The following is a 22,658-nucleotide window of genomic DNA, read 5'->3' as shown; positions in this document are numbered from 1 at the left end:
AACTTGTGCAATGTCAAGCAGATGATGGCAGGTCTTTGCATATCAAGCCAAAGCCTGATCGCCAGTGCAGGTGTTTCACAGCATGATCAGATAAAGCCAGTGGTTTGAAGCTGAGATGGCATATCGTGACTAGTGAGGAATGAGCATCAAGGGCAAAGTGGCCTATGCCCATATGTAACTGCAATCTTGCTGGACAGCTTTATCTAGTGACAGGGTTGTTAACCTATTGCTCTCAACTGCAACAAAAAAAAACATGATTTGAAGCCCGTGGTTTTCTTGAAGAAAGTCACCTGAAGGCAAAGGGTTAATTTCCTACTGGATAATCTTTGACTGCAACCCTATTAACATTCCGAGGTCTTTTTAATTAAGAAATGAATTGGTTTTCCTGGAGATCAGCAGAATGATGCACCTTTCACTATTGTGCTTCTGAATCTATAACATGTGGCTATATGTTCAAAAACGTGATTCTATGCTGCAGGCATTCAAAGTATGAGGTCTGGCTTTCAACTCTGTTGCAGATTTTGTGTAATTGTCGGATTCTTACAGTCGGCTTTTTAGTAATGTTCGGTCAGTGTGATTTAGAAAATGTAATGGTTGAATTGTGTCTTAATATAAGGAGCCCTGTCCTGCTCTGCTAAGATAACCATAGAAATATTGAGCATTTATTTTAACCCACTGTAAGCATTACAACCACTTTTACCCATAAATGTGTCTTCAGACTTTGTAGTCTCAAAGGGAAAACTTTTAAAAATCAACTTAAACGTACGAGACTGCTACAGGTGATAAGCTAGCGAGCATCTGACTGCCTTAGGGCCTTGGAGTTGAGAATGAAAATGATTATTTGGGAATTTATATCTGAAAATTTTCATGAGGTGAAGTCAAAATAGAATCTAGATTATGTAAATACTAAACACATTATCTGTCTGCAATGGAGGGAGGAATCTAGTTTTTTAAATTTTTGTGAAAATAGGCTGCAGTTTAGCCAAGTGGTAGCATGCAGCACTTTAGATGAAGGTATTAATGATCATAACTGTGCTAAAATGATTGACAAGATTGCAGTGAGATTTTATTTGTGGACAAGTCAATTGTTTTTAAAGTGAAAAGGGGAAAGCAAATTCTTACATATTTTGAACTAGCACATTGTTAAATTCACAGCAGATCATGCATATTGAAATTCATTGGTGCTACTTGGCCCAATTGCACATTGCCAGCTGAAGGGGACCACTATTTGCTTTGGACTTCCACAGCAGATGGAGACACTTTACTGTAATACAACCATAAATAAACTTTCAGTAGAGATTGCTGAGGCAGACTAAACCTTTCAGAATAGTTTACATTAAAGGCAGAAGCCTGAGCCTGCAGCAGAATGGACTGAGAAAAGAACATGAACCTGCAGTCTGTCACGCTGACAAAAGACAATGGCCCTGGGCCAGACTCTTGTCAAGCTGTCAATCATCGATGCGACTTACAAGTTCAGCAGAAGCAAACACGACTGTGATGGAGGTTTTGGATGTAGATGGGCCCAAGTATTGGATTTTCCTCAAAGTTCTCTAGATTATGGAACAGTTCCTGCAGATTGGAGGGTGGAAAATGTAACACCACTATTTAAAAAAGGAGGGAGAGAGAAAATAGGGAACTACATCAGTAGTGGGGAAAATGCTAGAGTCTATTATAAAGGATGTGATAATGGGATTAGACAAAGTCAGCATGGATTTATGAAAGAAAAACCATGTTTGACAAACCTGCTGGAATTTTTTGAGGATGTAAGTGATAGAATAGATAAGGGAAACCAGTGGATGTAGTGTGTTTGGATTTTCAGAAGGCCTTTAATAAAGTTCCACATAACAGGCTAGTGTGCAAAATTAAAGCACATGGATTGGGGGTAATGTACTGGCATGGATTAAAAATTGGTTAACCGACAGGAAACAGTGAGTAGGAATAAACGGGTCTTTTTCGGGGTGGCGGACAGTGACTAGTGGGTACCATAGGGATCCGTGCTTGGACCCAGCTATTCATAATATATATAAATGATTTGGATGAGGGAACAAATGCAATATTTCCAATTTTTCTGACGACACAAAACTAGATGGGATTCTGAGGAGGATGCAAAGACGCTGCAAGGCGATTTAGATAGGTTGAGTGAGTGGGCAAACACATGGCAGATGCAGTATAATGTGGATAAATGGGAAGTTATCCACTTTGGTAGGAAAAACATAAAGACAAAGTATTATTTAAATGGTGATAGCTTGGGAAATGTCGATGTACAAACGGACCTGGGTGTCCTTGTACACCAGTTATTGACAGCAAACATGCAGGTGCAGCAAGCAGTTAGGAAGGCAAATGGTATGTTGGTCTTCATTTCAAGAGGATTTGAGTACAGGAGCAAGGATGTCTTACTAGAGTTATACAGGGCCTTGATGAGATCACACCTGGCGCATTGTGTGCAGTTTTGGTCTCCTTACCTAAGAAAGGATATACTTGCCGTAGAGGGCGTGCAGCGAAGGTTCACCTGACTGATTCCTGGGATGGCAGGACTGTTGTATGAGGAGAGATTGGGTCAACCAGGCCTATATTCACTAGAGTTTAGAAGAATGAGAGGGGATCTCATTGAAACGTATAGCATTCTGATGGGCTGGATAGATTGGATGCGGGGAGGATGTTTCCCCTAGCTGGGAAGTCTAGAACAAGGGATCACAGTTTCAGGATACGGGGTAGGAAATTTAGGACTGAGATGAGGAGAATTTTTTTCACTCAGAGGGTGCTGAACCTGTGGAATTCTCTACCACAGAAGGCTGTGGAGGCCAAGTCACTGAATATATTTAAGAGGGAGATAGATAAATTTCTAGACACAAAAGGTATCAAGGGGTATGGCGAAAAAGCGGGAATATTGTGTTGAGATAGAGGATCAGCCATGATCATATTGAATGGTGGTGCAGGCTCGAAGGGCCGAATGGCCTACTACTGCTCCTATTTTTCTCTGTTTCTAAGGGCCAAGGTGGGACAAATAATTTACTGAATTTGTGGATTCCCTTTATGAAGTTGATAAATGCTGTGGGTACTGGGAGGAGGATCATGTTACAATGTCCTTGTATGCCTATATGTAGCCCCTCCTTCTCCATTAAGATGTACCTGTGCAGTAAATTGGAGTGTGTTCCTTTGTCGTGTCATTCTTTGAATTCAACAAGCCGCAGCATTAAAGATAACTTTCTCCGAAAAAATTGAACGGTGCCGATTGTTTAAATAGTTAAATTTATATAATGAGTTTGAAAATGAAACCGTCCCACCAACTTTAAATTTGTCGTGTACATTTGCTGAATTCTCCACCAAATTATTAAAACTTGCTAATTGTAAGTTGTTTTTTGATCAGGAGTATTGGTATTGGGGTTTGGAACACTTTTCCACTGTCAGGAACTTGTGTTTCCAGGCCAGGTATAACACATCCAGTTGCATAAAGGAAAGCCAATGGGCCTGAAAATCCGATGATTCTCCACTATTATAATTATAGTGGAGAGGGAAATCCATGTGTCCGTGATCCAAGTGCCTGACTCTCTGACTCCCCAGGATCAGGGAATTTATGTCGCATTGGCACACATGCCAGCATTGTCACATCTTCGTGCCCACTAGGTGAGGAGTGTAGCAGCAGGAAGCTCTTGCACCAGCCAGATTCTTGTGTGCAAAGCCAGCAGGTCCAGTTGAAGAAATAAAGAAATAAAGAAATTGGCCCCTTCTCCCGATCTTCTCCCGATAAATCAGGCCTGGAACACTCTTGTGAGCCTTACTGCCGCTGCAGAAATGTACTGTACAGCTGCCATTATATTGGTTCTGCCTTCCTTTGCTATGTCAGACTGCAAGGGGATGGTTGCAATAACTGCCTGGTCCCGACCCATGGAACTGCCAGGGCAATACTGAGTCACACCCCGATATTCACCTGCGAAACTTTCTGTTTTAGATGTATATTGAATCTGCTGGCGAATGAGGATTTTTGGGACCCATCCCTGTGGGAACCGTATCAAGACTGTTAAAATTCAGTTCATATAGAACTCCTACAGCTAGTAGAGGAAGTATCCAGACCCAAGACTTGGAGATGAAGTTATGCTGACTGCACCAGAGTTTTGTAGCTTTTTAGGCATCGAGGCTGCCATCCGGCGGTTGTGGTGTCAGCCTTGATCTGTGGTAATGGCACTCGCCTCGAAGTCTGAGCTCGTGGGTTCGAGCCTCACCTCGGAGACTTGTGCGCATAATCAGGCTGGCACTTCAATGCAGCACAGAGGGAGCGTTACACTGTCAGAAATGCCCTCTTTCAGATGAGACGTTAAACTGAGGCCCTGTCTTCTCTCTCGGATGGATGTAACAAATCGCATGGCATTATTCAAAGAGCAGGGGAGTTATCTCTAAGTTCTAGCCAGCATTATCCCTCACCAATAACCCTAAAACAGATTATCTAGTCGTTCTTTTGAGGGATCTTGCTGTGCACACTGGCTGCTGCGTTTTCTACATTACAACAATTCAAAAATACTTCAGTGGTCATGAAAGACGTAATAAATATAATTTATCTTTATTTCTATGCCCTCTTGTCTGCACTGACACCGCCAGAGTACCCAGAGTCAGATGGAGGACACCTCATTGTTGTGGGTGCCGGTGGCACAGTAGCCAAACCTCGGGTGCCCATCAGGCCAGAAAGTTTCACATCAGCTGCCATCCAGGAAAGGGGACTGCCTCCTTTGTAAGAAGCCAATAATAAAAATTTAGATAAAATAAATGACCTTTTTCTTCTATAATCCAGATTACTTCTCTGTCCCGCACGCACTTTTTTCTATCCTGCCCCCTCTGCCCCAAATAGGCCCCACAAATGCTCTTCATGAGGATGGTATGTCAATGGTTGCCTACTCTGGTTTGACGTACTCCTGGAGATTTGATCATGTGACATTTGATCATGTGACATTTGCCCAGTGTTTGCAAATGTTTTGCATTTACCTTAGTTGAGAGTCTTGGTATCACCAAACCCTGAATAAAATATTTGCTATTTTGTTTTGTTGTGAGAGGAATAACATAATTTATAATCAAAGAAAGAACACAAAAGAATGGAAAGATTTGAGCATGAGCAATATTTAATCAACTGCAATGAGAAACACTAAGTAAATTCCTCTGATTCAATAGATCTGTAACTTCTAACTTTTTCCAATTCTTTGACATTTTACAATTCACAGCAAGTTTAAAAAAAATAATAAATAAACCAAAACCAAACCTAATTCAATTTACTGACTCTCACACCCCTCCACTGAAGTGTGGCTTCAGGGAGATGAGGCTCAGTCCTTTGGGAGAAGCACCAAAGCTGCCTGACTCCTGTAATAAAACACATTGGGCCAAAAATTCTGGCCTTGCCCAGTACGAGGCCTCGCAAAAGCTGGTTTTCAGGGTGCGATGCGCATGCGCCAAAGAATAGCTTTTCCAATCTGTCAAGATTTCTCCATACAGATCCTCCGCATCCACAGGAGAAGGACATCCGCACAGGTGAGATTGGGTTATTTGCCCAGCGAATGTCCTTCAAACTTTTACATCTGGTAAAAGCAGGTGCATAGCTTACTTTTACCAGCGTAACACTTTTAAAACATAAAATTTATTTTAAACACTAATTTTTATATTTAAAAGCCCTGTCCATTAAGGTAAGTTTATTTTTAACCCTATTAAAACACATGAAAAAAATATTTTTTGGAATTTTTTTATTTAAAACATTTAATTACATTTAATTTCAATAAAGTTTAAATATGTGAGGAGTTTTATTTATTTATTATGCTGTGTTTCGGTATTTTAGGAGGTTATTCTCATTGATAGTAATGGGAACCCGTACAAACGGAGTTGCCATTTTTATCAATGAGAATACTGAATAGTGATTGGTGGTCCTGGCCCACGTGACTCCAGCATGTACGTATGTACCTGAAAGACATCTTCCCGTACACTGCGCAGCGAGTCTAGGCCTCCAACCAGGATCCTATGTTCCAGCGGGACCACCAGGTACTTTCATTAAAAAACTTTGGGCCGGTGGCGTTCTTACGAAGGAAAGCTCCAACCGCAATTTTCCCCCCGTTGTACACAGTGCACATCACAGATCAACAGGAGATCTCCCTCCCTCCAGTTTGTGTTGCATGCTCTCTCTCTTCTTTCCCCAGTTTCTGTTGCCCTCCCAGTACACACTGAGTAGCCAAGTGATTTTTGTTGGCCCTAATGCCACCATCCTCACATCCAGTAATGGAACGGTACATTCTGAATAAGGCGGGGACCAGCAGGGCTCGGACAATACACATTTTGCTGCAAGCCATGATGGCCAGGGTGTTTCACATGTGCGAACCTTGTATATAAGGACAGTTTCTCCTGAGTCTCCAGCAGCAGCCCTCGGGAGACCAGTCGCTCATTCCAGTTGACTCCTGCCCAAAGCGGAAGGATTGGGAACCCTAAGTATGTCTCATCTTGTCACCAACTGCCACTAACACTGAGTCCCACTGCGGAGTCGAGGGTCCAGCCCCTCTTACAGCGGGCCATCTTTGTCAGAGATGGTGCTTCTGCTCCAGTCAAGGGCTTCCAGAAACTACCATTAAAGAACTGGGCCTGCGGTTCGGGATCCCGGCTCTATCTTCTGTGTCTTCTGCCGCACTCCTGCTGGAGTTATGTTAGGAGTGTTGCCAGGGCTGTACTTTTTTGTACTCTAGAATTTTTAGGTTTTTTGGACTGCTGAATTTTTTTTCTGAATTAAAAACAAATTCCTACTGATGCACAGATTTCTATTTGGAATCAATACAGCTACTGTTAAGGTACTTAAAAGATTTGAGCACATACTTGCAGAATTGTGTTAGGCATCTGTGTATCATGGTGGCAACCTATTCCTAGAAATTAGCATTATTTTATCTATGTCTAAATCTCCAGTAAAACCCAGATTGGTCAGTTTGATTGTGAGTTGCGACAGTAGTGCTAGCGGGACCTTTGTTTACTCTAGAATTAATTTGCAGTGATGAATGTATGTCCCTGTAGAAGCATTTTTGATTAGTTCTTGATTATTTAGAACGGTCAAGATCATCAGTTTTAGATAATGTGAACCAATCTTTATAAAGTTGAAAAACAAGCAAAGCCGTAGCAAATGGCAAGAAAATGCCTTGACCCCAAAGTACTATAGTACAATTGAAAATTGGCTGTGAATCCAGGCTTTGATGCTCTGAAGCTGCAAACTGACTTAAACATCACTTATTTTTGCTGGTATGGTGCCATTTTACATACTCATAAAATCAGAGAATGATACAGCACTAAAGGGGGCCGTTCAACCTACTGTACCTGCGCCGGCTCTTTGAAAGAGCTATCCAATGTTTTCCTACTCCCCTGCTCTTTTCCCACAGCCCAGTAATTTTTTCTATTTCAAGCATTTATCCAATTCCCTTATGGAAGTTATTATTGAATCTGCTTCCACATCCCTTTCAGGCAGTGTATTCCAGATCATAACAACTCGCTGTGTTTTTCTAAAAAAATGTTTCCGCATGTCACCTCTGGTTCTTGATCACTTTAAATCTGTGCCCTCTGGTTACTGACCCTTCTGCCACAAGAAACCATTTCTCCTTATTTACTCTATCAAAACGCTTCAAGATTTTCAACACCTATCAAATCTCCCCTTGGCCTTTCCTGTTCTAAGGAGAACAACCCCAGTTTATCTAGTCTTCCCCATGTAACTGAAGTCTTTCATCCTCGGTGCCATTCTAGTAAATCTCCTCTGCACCCTCTCGAAGGCCTTGACATCCTTCCTAAAGTGTGGTGCTTAGAATTGGCCACAATACTCCAGCTGGGGCCTAACCAGTGTTTTATAAAGGTTTAGCATCACTTCCTTGCTTTTGTACTCTATTCCTCGATTAATAAAGCTAAGGACCCCCCCCCTCCGTATGCCTTTTTAACAGCCTCTTCAACTTTTCTTGCCACCTTCAAAGATTAATGTACATATATCCCCAGGTTTCTCTGTTCCTTCAACCCCTTTAAAATTGTACCATTTAGTTTATATTGCCTTTCCTCATTCTTTCTTTCTACCAAAATGAATGACTTTGAACTTTTCTGTATTAAATTTCATTTCTCATGTGTCTGCCCATTTCACCTGTCTATGTCCTCCTGAAGTCTGTTACTATCCTCCTCACTGGTTACTACATTTCCGAGTTTCATGTCATCTGCAAGCTTTGAAATTATGCCTGTGCAACCAAGGCCAGGTCATTAATGTGCATCAAAAGGGGCACTAGTCTCGACTCTGACCCCTGGGTGGGCACCACTACCCTTTTCCCTTCCAATCTGGATAACAACCGTTCACCACTACTCACTGCTTTCTTTCCCCTCGTTAATTTTGTATCCATGCACTTGCTGTCCCTTTAATCCTTCAATTATGCTAAAATATTTATTATGTGGTAATTATGAAACAATTTTTGAAAGTCCATGTACACAACATCAACTGCACTACCCTCATCAACCCTCTCTGTTATGTCATCAAAGAACTCCATGTTCGCCTTTTCCTTTCATTTTTCAGAGCTCTTTAATCAACCTTCACAGTCAATTTCTGGCAGCACTGGATTTGCTGAAGGAATTCTGGGATATTATGGATGAAATAGATGAGAAGACCTGGGTGCTCGAACCAGAAAAACCAGCACGCAGTGCCACCACACGGAGAATTGCCATTGGTACAAATGTTTCATTTACCTGGATAGTTCCTTAAATGTCATTGAGAAAAATATGGATGATATAGACCTTGATAAATATAAATAAATCATTTGGCATTTCTTTTTTCTCAAAAAAAATATAGGTTGTTGGAACATGAGAAAAATATCAGTGAAAACTCACTGTACAATGTAATTTTAGACTCCTCAGATATCTTGATTTTACTGTTCTTGTTTCTGAAGTTGTGGGATGGAAAGCTGATCGTTGCTTAGCTATAGCTCTTATTTGCTCATTTCTATCTTTCTTCGCCTTTAAATGCTGTGAAATGGTGACTGTAAGCAGTAGAATGCCCAACATGTGGTCAAATTTAAAATGGGGAAAAATCCTATCAGCCCCCGCCCCCATGTTTTTCTCACATACACAAAGGATTTTGCAGAGCCTTATCATGTAATATTCTTTGTTTATGTACTGAATGCTCTTCTAATATTCAAATCAAATAAAACTAACAAAGTAAATTCAGTTGGAAAAACAATGTTAATCGATTTCTGTATTTTCCATCAACTGGAGATTTTGGATGTGGGTGATGAATAATGCTAACTGCTGTTGTTTACAAAACTACAAAAAGGCCAATTTTTAGTATTCATTTGTAATATTAAAATCAAAGTATTCAGTTTGTAGAAATGACAGACGGTGAAAATATTTCTATTTTATGGCAGTTCCCATTCAAAAAATAAAATATTATGTGAACAACAACAATGTGCATTCATACAGCACCTTTAATGTCGTAAAACGATACAAGGTGCTTCACAGGAACTTTATCAGACAAAATTTACCACCGAGCCTCATGAAATATTCAGACAGGTGACCAAAAGCTTTTCAGAGGTAGAGAGCCTTCAGTAGAAACTCCTTTCTTGATTATGACATAGTGCTGCCATTATGTTGAAGGGTTTTTTTTTTAAGTCCCTATTTGAACATTTGAGTTTGGCATTAGTTATCAATTTTAAATGTGGCTGGATGATTTATTTTTTATTTATTCTTGGGTATCACAGGAAACAATGTTTCAATAAATCTGGAAGTGGACCCGAGACATCCTAAAATGTTGCCTGAATGCTGCTTCCTTGGTGCTGATCATGGTATGTGATCCTTAGAAATCAGTTTTAATTTTTTAATTTTCTGCCATCAAAATTTAAAGTAGTAACCATACTCATTTGCCCCTAGTGGTAACTCCGCTGAGGAATAAGCTGAACACCAACATGCATCTTTGGTAAGTAATGCTCAAATATTAGTCTCGTCTCTGAGTGCTTACTAAAAAGAAATGGTCTTCAATACTTCATGGTTAAATAAAATCTTTGCTAATAAGTACAGGATGTGCTTTCCAGGTCTCCAGAGTGCAGTGTGCTGCAAAATCTAAAGGATATATTGGAGATAGACTTTCCATCCCCTGCCACCCATGAGAAGTCTGTAAGTTACAATTACTTTTTGTTCAATGAGCAAACTAAAAATTGCAAATAATCCGATATAGCTTTCTGAAGAGGTTGTCCGGCTTTTAAAATATGTACATGGCTCCTATGTAAAAGAAAGAAGGCATCACTGCAAATTTCTGAAAAGTGAATGCTGCAGCATTGAAGAAAACTGGGAGTACTCGACATCAGTGGGCCAAAAATCACGGTCTCTACAATGTGCGCATGCACCCATAGAGGTCCCCGAAAGTGCCAGTTCTTGGCGCGCGATGCACGTGCGCTGAAAACCTGCACTTGCAAACTCAAAATGTATTTTGACAGTTCCAACACATCTCCGGGAGAAGGGCATTCACGGGCAGAGATTTGGGATATTTGCCCAACTCTTGCCCAGCGAATGTCCTTCAAACTCTTACGCCTGGTAAAAGCAGGCGTAAGGCCTGCTTTTATCAGTGTAAGAGTTTTAAAAGATAGAAACATGACATTTTGTCAATAATTTTTATATTAAAAACCCTGTCCATTAAGGTAAGTTTAGTTTTCCTCCTATTAAAACACCTTATAAAAATATTAATTTTTTGTCCAAAACATTAATTAAATTCAATTTCAATTAATTTTAAATATGTGATGTGTTTTTCTTATTTATTTTAAATGTTTGTGTTTTTGGGGGTATCCCCATTCATAGAAATGGTGATCTCCGGAACTCATCATTACTGTGAATGGGGATACGCCATTTTCTTTGGTTGGTCCGGCCCACGTGATCCCAGGCTACACATACGCTCCTGAAATACATGGGCCTCAGCGCAAGTCTACATTCCTCCGAGACCACCAGGTACTTTCGTTAAAAACATTTTAGTTGGTGGCATCCATCCGCAGAAAGCCTTTGACCGCAATTTCTGGGCCAAAGTTTCCTCTAAGGTGCGTGGCCATTCACCCATCGCGAGGCCCTGCTCAGGGTGCTCACCAATCGCGAGGCCCTACGTGGGGCGGGGGGCTCACCAATCGCGAGGCCCCGCGTGGGGCGGGGGGCTCACCAATCGCGAGGTCCTGTATGTGTGGGGGGGGGGGGGGGAGAGCTCACCAATCGCGAGGCCCTGCGTGGGGTGGGGGGCTCACCAATCGCGAGGCCCTGCGCGGCCGCTCACCAGCTCCTGCCGCTGGAAGAGATACCGCACACGCGTGATTGGACAGCAAATTTAAAGGGACTGTGCATGAAAATATTTAGAAGGAACACTTCTAAGTAGTCCATCAAATGCTTATTTTTGGAAGGAGATTTTGCATGTGCAGCTTCCACCAACTTGAAGTGGTCTTTGTACAATGAAGATACATGGAGATAAAGTGAAAGGCGCGGTTGTTTAAAGCAATAGAAATGCCGTTGTATGTATTGAGACTACCCTGCCCATCGTATATCTAAGTGATTTCATGTGCTCTAGAGATTGCTGTCAAACCTTTACCTAGCATCAACCAACATTCTGAGTCTGTTAGTGAACAATATTTCCAACGTTCCTGCTATAAAGGAAGGCTGGCATCACCACTGCATGTAAATATAATGGTTCTCAAAGGACTATAGGATATGCTACAAATATAACCAGTCAATTATACAGGCAGGCTAAGATCATTGTGACTGAGTGATAAATGTGTGTGAATGTAAATTCAATTTACTCACATCCCTGAAAATAGAAATGCATTCTAGCAGCATGAAACCAGCTTTACCATTTCATTCTTTCTTTGTCTCGTGGCTGTCTACCACTTGAACAATGCACAATTAGAGCATAAGAAATTGGAGCAGGATTAGGCCATTTAGCCCATCGAGCCTGCTCCGCCATTCAAATCATGGCTGATCTGATCATGGATTCAGCTCCACTTCCGCGCCCGCTCCCCATAACCTTTACTGCCTTATCGCTCAAAGATCTGTCAATCTCCGCCTTATATTTATTCAGTGACCCAGCTTCCACAGCTCTCTGGGGGAGAGAATTCTATAGATTTATAACCCTCAGAGAAGAAATTCCTCCTCATCTCAGTTCTAAATGGGCAGCCACTTATTCTGAGACTATGTCCCTAGTTTTAGTTTCCCTTATGAGTGGAAATATCCTCTCTGCATCCACCTTGTCGAGCCCCCTCATTATCCTATATGTTTCGATAAGATCACCTCTCATTCTTCTGCACATTAATGTGTATAGGCCCAACCTACTCAACCTATCTTCATAAGTCAACCCCCTCATCTCCAGAATCAACCTAGTGAACCTTCTCTGAACAGTCTCCAGTGCAGTACTCTCGGTGTGGCCTCATCAATACGCTGTACAGTTGTAGCAGGGCGTCTCTGCTTTTATACTCTATCCCCCTTGCAATAAAGGCCAACATTCCATTTGCCTTCCTGATTACTTGCTGTGTTTCATGCACAAGGACCCCCAGGTGTCTCTGTACTGCAACACTTTGCAATTTTTCTCCATTTAAATTGTAATTTGCTTTTCTATTTTTTCTGCCAAAGGGGATAACCTTACATTTTCCCACATTATATTCCATCTGCCAGATTTTTGCCCACTCACTTAGCCTGTCTATATCCCTTTGCAGATTTTTTTTGTCCTCACAATTTTCTTTCCCACCCATCTTTGTATCATCAGTAAACTTGGCTACGTTACACTCGGTCCCTTCATCCAAGTCATTAATATAGATTGTAAATAGTTGAGGACCCAGCACCAATCCCTGTTTGTCAACCGGAAAATGACCTATTTATCCCGACTCTCTGTTTTTTGTTAGTTAGCCAATCCTCTATCCATGCTAATGTATTACCCCCAACCCTGTGAACTTTTATCTTGTGCAGTAACCTTTTATGTGGCACCTTATCGAATGCCTTCTGGAAATCCAAATACACCCCATCCACTGGTTCCCCCCCTATCCACCCTGCTTGTTACATCCTCAAAAAACTCCAGCAAATTTGTCAAACATGATTTCCCTTTCATAAAACCATGCTGACTCTGCTTGAATGAATTATGCTTTTCCAAATGTCCCGTTACTGCTTCCTTCATAATGGACTCTAGCATTTTCCCAACCACAGATGTTAGGCTAACTGGTCTATAGTTTCCTGCTTTTTGTCTGCCTCCTTTTTTAAAATAGGGGCATTGCATTTGCGATTTTTCCAATCCACTGGGACCGTCCCAGAATCCAGGGAATTTTGCTAGATTACAACCAATGCATCCACTATCTCTGCAGCCACCTCTTTGAAGACCTTAGGATGTGAGCCATCAGGTCCAGGGGACTTGTCTGCCTTTAGTCCCATTATTTTACCGAATACTACTTCATTATGATAATGATTGTATCACTGTAGCCCCTTGATTATCCACTATTGCAATGTTTTTAGTGTCCTCTATTGTGAAGACCGATACAAAATATTTGTTCAATGTCTCTGCTATTTCCCTGTTCTCCATTATTCATTCCCCAGTCTCATCCTCTGGGGAACCAACATTTACTTTAGCCACTCTTTTCCTTTTTATGTACCTGTAGAAACTCTTACTATCTCTTATATTCCGTGCTAGTTTACTCTCATAATCTTTCTTCCCTCTCTTTATCAATTGGAGGAAAATTTCTAGCCACACTGGTGATTACTAAACAATATCAATAAATTCTACCATGGGAGAATTCTGAGACTATGTCCTTTAGTTTGACTATTTTCATGTCTTTTACTGGCTACTAGGGAAGTCGCATTGATAGCTGGTCAATGAATGCTGGCAATGGTATGAGGTAATTTATGTATATTTCTCCATTCTAAAGGAACCATAACTGCAAACTATGTATCTAGAAATTTTCTGTAAAAGCAAGTGCTAGTGTACTACAAATCCATAAAAAAAGATTGTCTACATAAAATAAACTCCTGAATCAGAAGTATGTAAAAACACTAAACATAAGCAGTTGAAATATTTTTAGTTAAAAAGTAGTACATTTAAATTATTTTCTCAAAACAAAACTCCAGGGAAGGCTTACAGAAGTTATATTTATTGGCCTTTACTTAATATCTGACACTTCCTTGGATAAAACAAAATGTCAAACTTACTTTCATGTATTCAGGACAACAATGCTCATTAGACACTTGCTAGGCTTATTTTCAGCGCACTTCAGTAACTGAAAATGACAAAATGGTGGATGTCGAGTTCAGCACTCATTAAAAATGTTACTATAAGACTATACATCCCTCCTGCATTTATTTTGTCTCCCTTAGAGTATTCTTTTCTTACGCTTGCCTTTTATAATTTGTCAAATGTGAGAGGTTTTTTGCCTATTAAACTTCTAGCTACCCAGTGAATTGTGAACTTTTTTAAGCCCATTAAATTGTTGTTCTACTCAGCTGAAACCAAAAGCTTCTGACTAGAATTTCATACCAAAAGAGCGGAAGATAATTACAGATAAGGAAGCAATTTGGCCCATCTTAACTCATCCATCCAGAAAGATCCTAAAAGTCCTCCCATTGCAGCATCCAATTATTCCAGGGTTTTTGCCGCCTCTAGCTGGAACTCTGTTCCACATGTTGATCACTCTCTATGTAAAGAACAATTTTCAGATATCAGTCCTAAAATGACCTTTTTATGAGTTTCAATCTGCGTTTCCTTGTTCTGTAATATTCTGTATTTACTTTTTCCAAACCCTTGACTATCTTTGTATACCTTTACAAGATCACCTTTCGTGTTTCCTTTCTAGACTGAAAAGTCCGTTTCTCCAATCTTTTTTGACATGTATCAGTCTTGTAACTCTTTCTGCACTGCCTCCATCTCTGAAAGGGGATGATTTTCAACCTGGTGTCCAGGTGTAAAACTGGTATCTCAAATCGGCCACCCTTTACAGAAACGGTCCAAATTTCACCTACCCCTGTATCTCTGTTATTTCTTGGAGAGCAAAACTGCATGCAGTATTCAAGGTGTGGTCTGAGCAGAGCACTCCAGTTTGAATATTACCTCCCCTGACTTGAATTCAACTATTTTGGCTTTGTTCCACATTTGACTGGCTTTGTTGATTGCTGCTCTGCATTGGTTGGGCATGTTTGCCATGGAGTCTACCAAGACTCCTGTGTGTCCTTCAACTTTATCCATGGAGATTTAAAGATCATTCATGATATGTGTGTATTTTCATACTTGCCTGTATTAAATTTTATCTATCATTGGTTTTTCCGGTTACATATTTTGGGGATTGGTTCAGTTGGCAGTTCTCCCCAGTGCCTTGGTCAATATTTATCCCTCAACCAACATCACTAAAACAGATTATCTGGTCATTATTGTATGGCGATTTGTGGAACCCTGCTGTATGCAAATCATCTGCTGCATTTCCTATAACAGTCACTACACTTCAAAAGTACTTCATTGGTTGTAAAGCGTTTGGGACGTCCAGAGGTCATGAAAGTCGCTATATAAATACACTTTTTTTCTAACTCATTCTGCAATTTCTAATTCCATTGTCCCTGCTAGTTTGGCATCATCGGCAGATTTGACCAATTTTACATTGAATCAGGGCACTTTTGTAAATGGGAAACAATAGCAAGCCCTGAGGCACCCCACTTCGTACGTGTCTCCACTCTGACTTAGCTTCTCTAGTGAGTAATCGTTTCTTACCCAAGGTTTAAAGAAAGAAAGGCTTGCATTTATGTAGTACTTCTTGCATCATCCTCGGAACATTCCAAAGTGCTTCACAGCAAAATGAATTACTTTTGAAGTGTTGTCTCTGTTTTCTAGGTAAACCTGGCACAGCAAGGCCCCACAAGCAGCAATGAGAGAAATTACCAATTAATCAGTTTTGCTGGTGGTGGTTGATGGATAAATGTTGGCCTGTACTCTGGGAGAAAATCACTTCTCTTCCAATAGTGCCATGGAATCGTTTATGTCCACCTGGGCAGACAAATGCAGCCTTGGTTTAACATCTTAGCCAAAAAAACTGATGAGAGGTTACATCGAGGTAAACTAATTGCTTTTCATGTGAAGCTTTGTCAAAATGCACACCGCGTCATGGGGCTTTCCGCAGTCCACTTCGATTGTCACTTCCTCAAAAAAGTTGAGATTAGTTAGGTAGGATCTTCCCCTTCAAAATCTGTGTTCACTGATGTTTATTACTGTACAACTACTCCTCAACCTTACTTCTGATGATCCTTTATTTTGTATGGAATGGAAGTAAGACTAATGGTCTGTAGTTGCCCGTGTCTGTTTTGTCATCCTTTTTGAATATGGGCACCGTGTTTCTTATCTACTGGTGCCTACCCAGTGCCCAATGGCCCCTCCTTAGGGGCCCAAGTTTCAGATGGAGTTGCTCCAATTTTTTTTGAGCAACTAGTTTCGTTTGGAGTATTTTAGAAATCGCAATTCTCGGCATTTAGTTTGCTCCAGTTCTAGTCAGTTAATTTAGTTTTGTTTTAGTTCATTTTTTTTTCAAAAGTGGGTGTGTCCAGCCACTTAGGCCTGTTTTGCAAGTTTAGGCAGTGAAAACTTACTCCAAACTAACTTAGAATGGAGTAAGTGTCCACTTTTGTAAGTTCTGAAAAACCTTATCTAGAGTTAAGTTCAGTGCAGGCACAGCCAGAGACGGGGAGTGGGAAGCATTAAACACAAAGGACACATCAACATCAACAGGAGGGTGGGAAGGGAAGTTAGAGGATTTTCCAAAGCACTTAACACCTTCACAACAACATTAAAGAAGCAAAAGTACATTTAAATCTAAACGAAGCACAAAAAGTAATAAGCAATTAATTAACAAATTAAAAAAATAGAAGGAACCCTGCACCTAAAGCACAAATACCAAAGTAATAAGCAACCAATCAATAACAAATTAAAAAAAATAGAAGTCCTACCTTTATGTGAAGGGAAGGTGTTTCTGTTGGCCTCTCCATGGGCCCAGGTTTCGGGCCGTGCATGGAACAGCGCAGCCCCGACCTGGACGCCCATTTTTCGCGCCACAAAGTGCGCCTAAAAGAAACTTCCAGATTCTCCGGCTCCCTGCAGGTCCTCTGGCCCTCGGCGCGGCGCAGCACGAGCTGTGGGGGGCGGAACTAGGTCCCTGCGCTGAAAACAGTGCCGGGACCTCTGCACATGCGCACTACAGTGGGCACGCATTGCTGTAGCTCCAGGCGCCCGAAACTGTGTGGGAGGGGCCCGAAGCACGCAACCCCTAGCCCTGGCCGAATGGCCTCACTGGGGCTGCGTGCATAAGGCTGCCTCCCACGCCCAGCTCCTGCTTCCTCCCGACCTGACCTGACTCCCGCCCCCCCACCCCCGGACCGGACCCGCGCTCTCTTTTCCCCGCCCCACCCCCCCCGGACCCGCGCTCCCGACCCCGGACCCAACCCGACCCAACACCACCTACCTGTAAATCTGGTGCTGGGGACGGGCCCTGCCCGAAGTCTTGGGCCCGGCCCGTTCAGCTTCCATCCCCCCCCGGTCAGCCTCCCTCCCTTCTCCTTTCTCCCCCCCCCCCCCCCCCCTTCCCCCAATCTCCTTCTTCCCTCCCTCCCCCTCTGCCTCCCTCCCTGCCCCCCCCTCTCTCCCTCTACCCCCCCTCCTCCCCCTTCCCTCACTGTCAGAAACACAGGCACTGACAGACAGAGAGTGAGAGACAGACGGACAGAGATAGAGACACTGACAGAGACACACTGTGGGGAGGCGGAGGGGCATCCCAGCATGCTGTTGGAGGGCTCCCGGTGCTGCAGTCGGTAAGTAGAAAATGTTTTATTTCTTGATTTAAAAAAAATTATTTCTTATTAATTTTTTTTGATTGATTTATTGATGTTTTTATCATTTATTATTGATGATGGCTCTTTATTTGTAAAACTGAAGTGTTTAATGTTTGTAAACTTCCCTTTTAAACCCCCCCCCCCCATTCCCTACGTCTGATTTGTAACCTACGCCTGATTTTCTAAAGTGTAGACAAGGTTTTTTCCAGCGTACAAAAATCTTCACTTACTCCATTCTAAGTTAGTTTGGAGTAAGTTTTCACTGCCGAAACTTTGAAAACAGGCGTAAGTGGCCGGACACGCCCCCTTTTGAAAAAAAAATTCTGTTCCAAAGTGAATCTGTTCTAACTGACTAGAACTGGAGCAAACTAAATGCTGAGAATTTGAATTTCTAAGATACTCCGTTCTACACCAGTTGCTCCAAAAAATCAGGAGCAACTGAGGCCGAAACTTGGGCCCCATGTCACTGTCAGTGTCTCTGTTTCTGTCTGTGTCTCTCTCTGTGTCTCTGTCAGTGTCTCTCTCTCTGGGCTCAAGTTTTGGCTTGAGTTGCTCCTATTTTTTTGGAGCAACTAGTTTAGAATGGAGCATCTTAAAAATTGCAATTCTCGGCATTTAGTTTGCTCCAGTTCTAGTGAGTTAGAATAGGTTCATTTTAGAACAGATTTTTTTTTCAAAAGGGGGCGTGTCCAGCCACTTACGCCTGTTTTGCAAGTTTAGGCAGCGAAAACTTACTCCATTCTAAGTTAGTTTGGAGTAAGTGTAGATTTTTGTACACTCAGAAAAACCTTGTTCCCTACGCCTGATTTATAAGTGTAGGCGAGAGATGGGGGGGGGAGGGGGGAGGGGAGGGAAGTTTACAAACATTAAACACTTCACTTTTACAAATAAAGAGCCATCATCAATAATAAATGATAAATAAATCAACCAATAACTATCAAAAAAAATAATAAAAACTCAATCAATAAATAAAAAATTAAGTTTCTACTCACCTATTGCAGCACCAGGAGCCTTCCAACAGTGTGCTGGGACGGGGCCCCCCCAGTGTGTGTCTCTCTGTCTCTGTTAGTGTCTCCCTCTCTGTTTCTGTCAGTGTCTGTGTTTCTGACAACGAGACGGGGGAGGGATGGGATGAGGAGGAGGATGGAAAGAGGATGGGGGGGGGGGGAGGAGGAAAAGAGGATCGGGGGGAGAGGAGGAGGAGGAGGGGGAAGGGCTGAATGGGAGGGAGGGGGGTGCGGGGAGGCTGAACGGGAGGGAAGGGGGTGGGGGAGGTTGAACGGGAAGGAAGGAGGGAGGGGGGGAGCTGAATGGGAGGGAGGGGGGTGGGGGGAGGCTGAACGGGATGGGGGGGGGGGGAAGAGGCTGAACGGGATTGGGGGGGGGGGGGGGGGGGGGAAGAGGCTGATCGGGGGGGAAACCCGAGTCCCAAGTCCCGAGTCCCGATCTTCAATGCCCGGCCAGGGCTAGGGACGGTGTTCTTCGCGCCCCTCCCACGCAGCTTGCACAGATTCGGGCTCCAGCGTGCATGTGCAAAGGTCCCGGCACTGTTTTCAGCGTCGGGACCTGGCTCCGCCCCCGACGCCTTGTGCTGCGCCACGCCCAAGGCCGAAGACGTCCTGAGGAGCTCGCAGAATCGCAAGGTAAGTTTTCAGCGCCCTTTTTATTCCAGAAAGTCGGCGCAACTTATGGAGGTGCGCCATTTTTACAGAGGGCAGAAACTTGGGCCCTTTATCTTTGTCAGTGTCTCTCTGTGTTTCTGACAGTGAGGGGTGGGGGGAGAGGGGGTGGGAGGAGGACGGAGCGAGGGGGGAGGAGGAGGGGCTGAACGGGAGGGAGGAGGGTGAATGGAGGCTGAACGCGGAGGGGGGAGGAGGGTGAACGGAAGCTGAACGTGGGGGGGGGGGGGTGTGAACAGAAGCTGAATGTGGGGGGGTGTGAGGCTGAACGAGGGGGGAGACATTGAGGTTTAAGGAGGGAATTACAGAGCTTAAGGCCTCAGCAGCTGAAGGCACGGCTGTCAAGTGGGATGCATTGAAAATTGGGGTTGTTAAGGAGGCCAGAATTGGAGGAGTGCAGATATCTCGGAGAGTTATAGGGCTGGAGGAGGTTACAGAAATAGGGAGGGATGAGGCCATGGAGGGATTTGAACACGAGCTGTAATACAGATCCATCTCCATGTGAATTACGTCACTGTCGTTGTAAAGTGTAACTTAATTTAAGTAAATTTTCACTGCAGAGTTTACCTAGCCTGTACACAGCCTGAATGTGCTCTTTATCAGCTCTGTATCCCATTAATTTATGTTTGAAGTCCAGACTCCTCCATTTCAAGATGTTGCTGGCAAGATATCTGTATGCAGCAGTACATTTCAAACAATAGAACTTGCCGATTGTTCATTTAAAACCTCATTCAGCCCCCCCCGCCCCGCCCCCACCATACAGTGCACTTTGTATATTTTGTATATTTTTAGAAGTTTATGTTTAAAGTACATTGCCAATTGTACTATTTATTATTTGCAGGCTTTATGAAACATTAAAGCAAAATAATCCCACTGACCCGATTCTACTGCACATGCGCGATCACGGCAATCCCAATCCTTCTGCGCATGTCCAGCGTCCCGGCACTGTTTCCAGCGCAGGATGCTGGCTCCGCCCACAGACCCAGTTGCCACGCCACGCCACGCCAGCAGCTAGAAGAACCGGGACAGCGGCCAAAATCGGCCCAAAGATTTTTGGCGTACTTCCAAGCGTGGAAAACTGCTACACTTCTGGCAAGTACGCCAGAAATCTCCAGTGGCCAAAATTGAGCCCTATGATTGTCAGTGCCTCACAGATCTCCTTGCTAGTCTCTCTCAGCATTAACACCATACATGTCTGGGGATATATTAGTTTTAAGCTCTTTTTAGCCTTTCTGGTACTGCCATCACGTATCAAAGGTATTGATAATACTTGGCATTGCATATCTTTATTTGGGGAGGACATGTTCATCATTTTGTCACTTGGAGGAAATAATCGCTCAGAATATTCACTGTTTTGTACTCAGAGTTTCGAGCCTGTTTGCATCTTTTATGGTTTTCACCTCTACTTATTGCTTACTTTTGTAGTATCGACATAATAAAAGTATTTTTATCCTCAGCTGCTGTGCTTTTTAATTATGAAAATAGACATTTCAAAAATAATTCTTGGGCACATACTAGGACTAGGTCTTGTGGAAAACATATGTACATATCAGACAGTGGTTAAAAGGAAGAAGTTGGGCTAGTGGAGTGCGCTGCTTGTCCTCTAAGCAGAACCCAAGTACTATCCTTGCTGTTTATGGGAGCTTGGGGGAGGGTACTGCATTTTAAAATTGTATTAAAGTACACAGCGGGTGTAAAATATTACATTTAGTAGGATGTCCACCTTCTATGGAATTTATAGTCCATACAGTGTAGATGATTTCTCAAAAGAAGCCCATTTTCTTGATCACATTTATTTATTTGGCAGAGTTTCAGTATGGAATGTGGGATTTGTTATGCATACCGACTAGCTTCATCCATACCAGATCAAGTATGTGATGACCCACGCTGTGGTCAGCCATTCCATCAAGAGTGCCTTTATGAGGTTAGTAAAACTTTAAAACACATTTTAAAACCAAACATTTATAGTTTGTGCTATGTTTCTTAGCATACACATCCCTGTATTTTGATAATTATTGAAATGTTTAACCCTGCAGTGGTTACGAGGGTTACCTTCCTCCAGACAAAGTTTTAACATCATCTTTGGAGAATGTCCTTACTGCAGTAAGGTAAGAACAGATTCGTTACAAGAAGCTAAACTGTAAACTTTCCTAATCACTGTAAAACATCTAAACCAATTTCTGTGTTTCAAGAGAACAATGTTTGTTTTGTAGCTCTGTCTAATATTTTGAGTAAATGTTCTGTTTGCGCACTACTAATGTGGAGCCACACCCACCAGGAGCACATTGATAAATCATGTTGATGCAACCCACGATTTTCCCTGCATTGAAATTAATAGATGGAACATTGTGGGCTCCGCCTGTATGACGAATTTCCTGATATGTGCACCTTGTGAGCGAGGGTTCTAAATCGGGTACACACAAGTGGAAAATGCACCCTCATTCCTAGGCTTCTTTGTTTAGAGGCCATTTTAATCTTTGTCATAGAAATGGTGAAATATGGTCAGTTGTGGTATTGGATAGGGGAAAGGTTCACAGGAAAAACAGGACAAGAAACTACATTTAAAAAAAAAAGATTGAAGTGAATCTTATGATGAGATTCTAAAAATAATTGACTGAAAAGCATGTTCAAAGGATATTTGTCCTTCAATTTACAGCAACTCGGCAAAGCATTACAAATACTATGAAACATGTTGGAAATGTATTGATCTATTATTAAAAATGACATGTTTTGCCTTCAACTATAAAATAGTGCGAATGTCTTTTGAAATCTCAAGTAAGGATGACATACCCCACTTATTATATGCTCTGCTTCCAATTGCTTCCTGTGGTGCTGAATGCGACCTGCTAATACTACAACGTGCAAGGAGAATACTGTGCTCTTTTATCAATTGCCTGAAAATTGGTGAAGCTTTGACTACCCTAGTATATTTGTAAATTTTATAATCCCTCTGCAATTCTAGATTTATAGTAATCTACTTAATATTTTGCTTGCATTCTTTGCTATACAAAAGACAACAAATTGTCTGCTCTCTAAGGAGCCATACATTCAAGAGAATTAGTTGCTGAACATTGAAGGGGTGTGGATCATGAGCAGGACAGTGGGATTAGACCAGCTGGTTTGTGAAGATAACAAGAGTACAGAGTCAGTGGGCCG

At 42.3% G+C, this 22,658-nt stretch overlaps 1 protein-coding gene across 3 annotated transcripts in view; it reads left to right on the top strand.

Moving 5' to 3' along the window:
• The window catches only part of fancl (FA complementation group L), a 106,735-nt gene that overhangs the window by 74,417 nt on the left and 9,660 nt on the right, over positions 1-22,658 (top strand). For all 3 annotated transcript variants that reach the window (XM_070889609.1, XM_070889608.1, XM_070889607.1), the window contains 6 exons: positions 8,543-8,693; positions 9,720-9,803; positions 9,889-9,934; positions 10,050-10,131; positions 21,310-21,426; positions 21,539-21,610. In XM_070889609.1, the coding sequence (XP_070745710.1) occupies positions 8,543-8,693; positions 9,720-9,803; positions 9,889-9,934; positions 10,050-10,131; positions 21,310-21,426; positions 21,539-21,610 (552 nt within the window). The remainder of the gene's footprint in view (positions 1-8,542; positions 8,694-9,719; positions 9,804-9,888; positions 9,935-10,049; positions 10,132-21,309; positions 21,427-21,538; positions 21,611-22,658) is intronic.

Source organism: Pristiophorus japonicus, chromosome 9, assembly GCF_044704955.1.
Source record: "Pristiophorus japonicus isolate sPriJap1 chromosome 9, sPriJap1.hap1, whole genome shotgun sequence".
Lineage (NCBI taxonomy): Eukaryota > Metazoa > Chordata > Chondrichthyes > Pristiophoridae > Pristiophorus > Pristiophorus japonicus.
The sequence above is the reverse complement of the archived record's forward strand: the minus strand, read 5'-3'. Positions and strand labels throughout refer to the sequence as shown.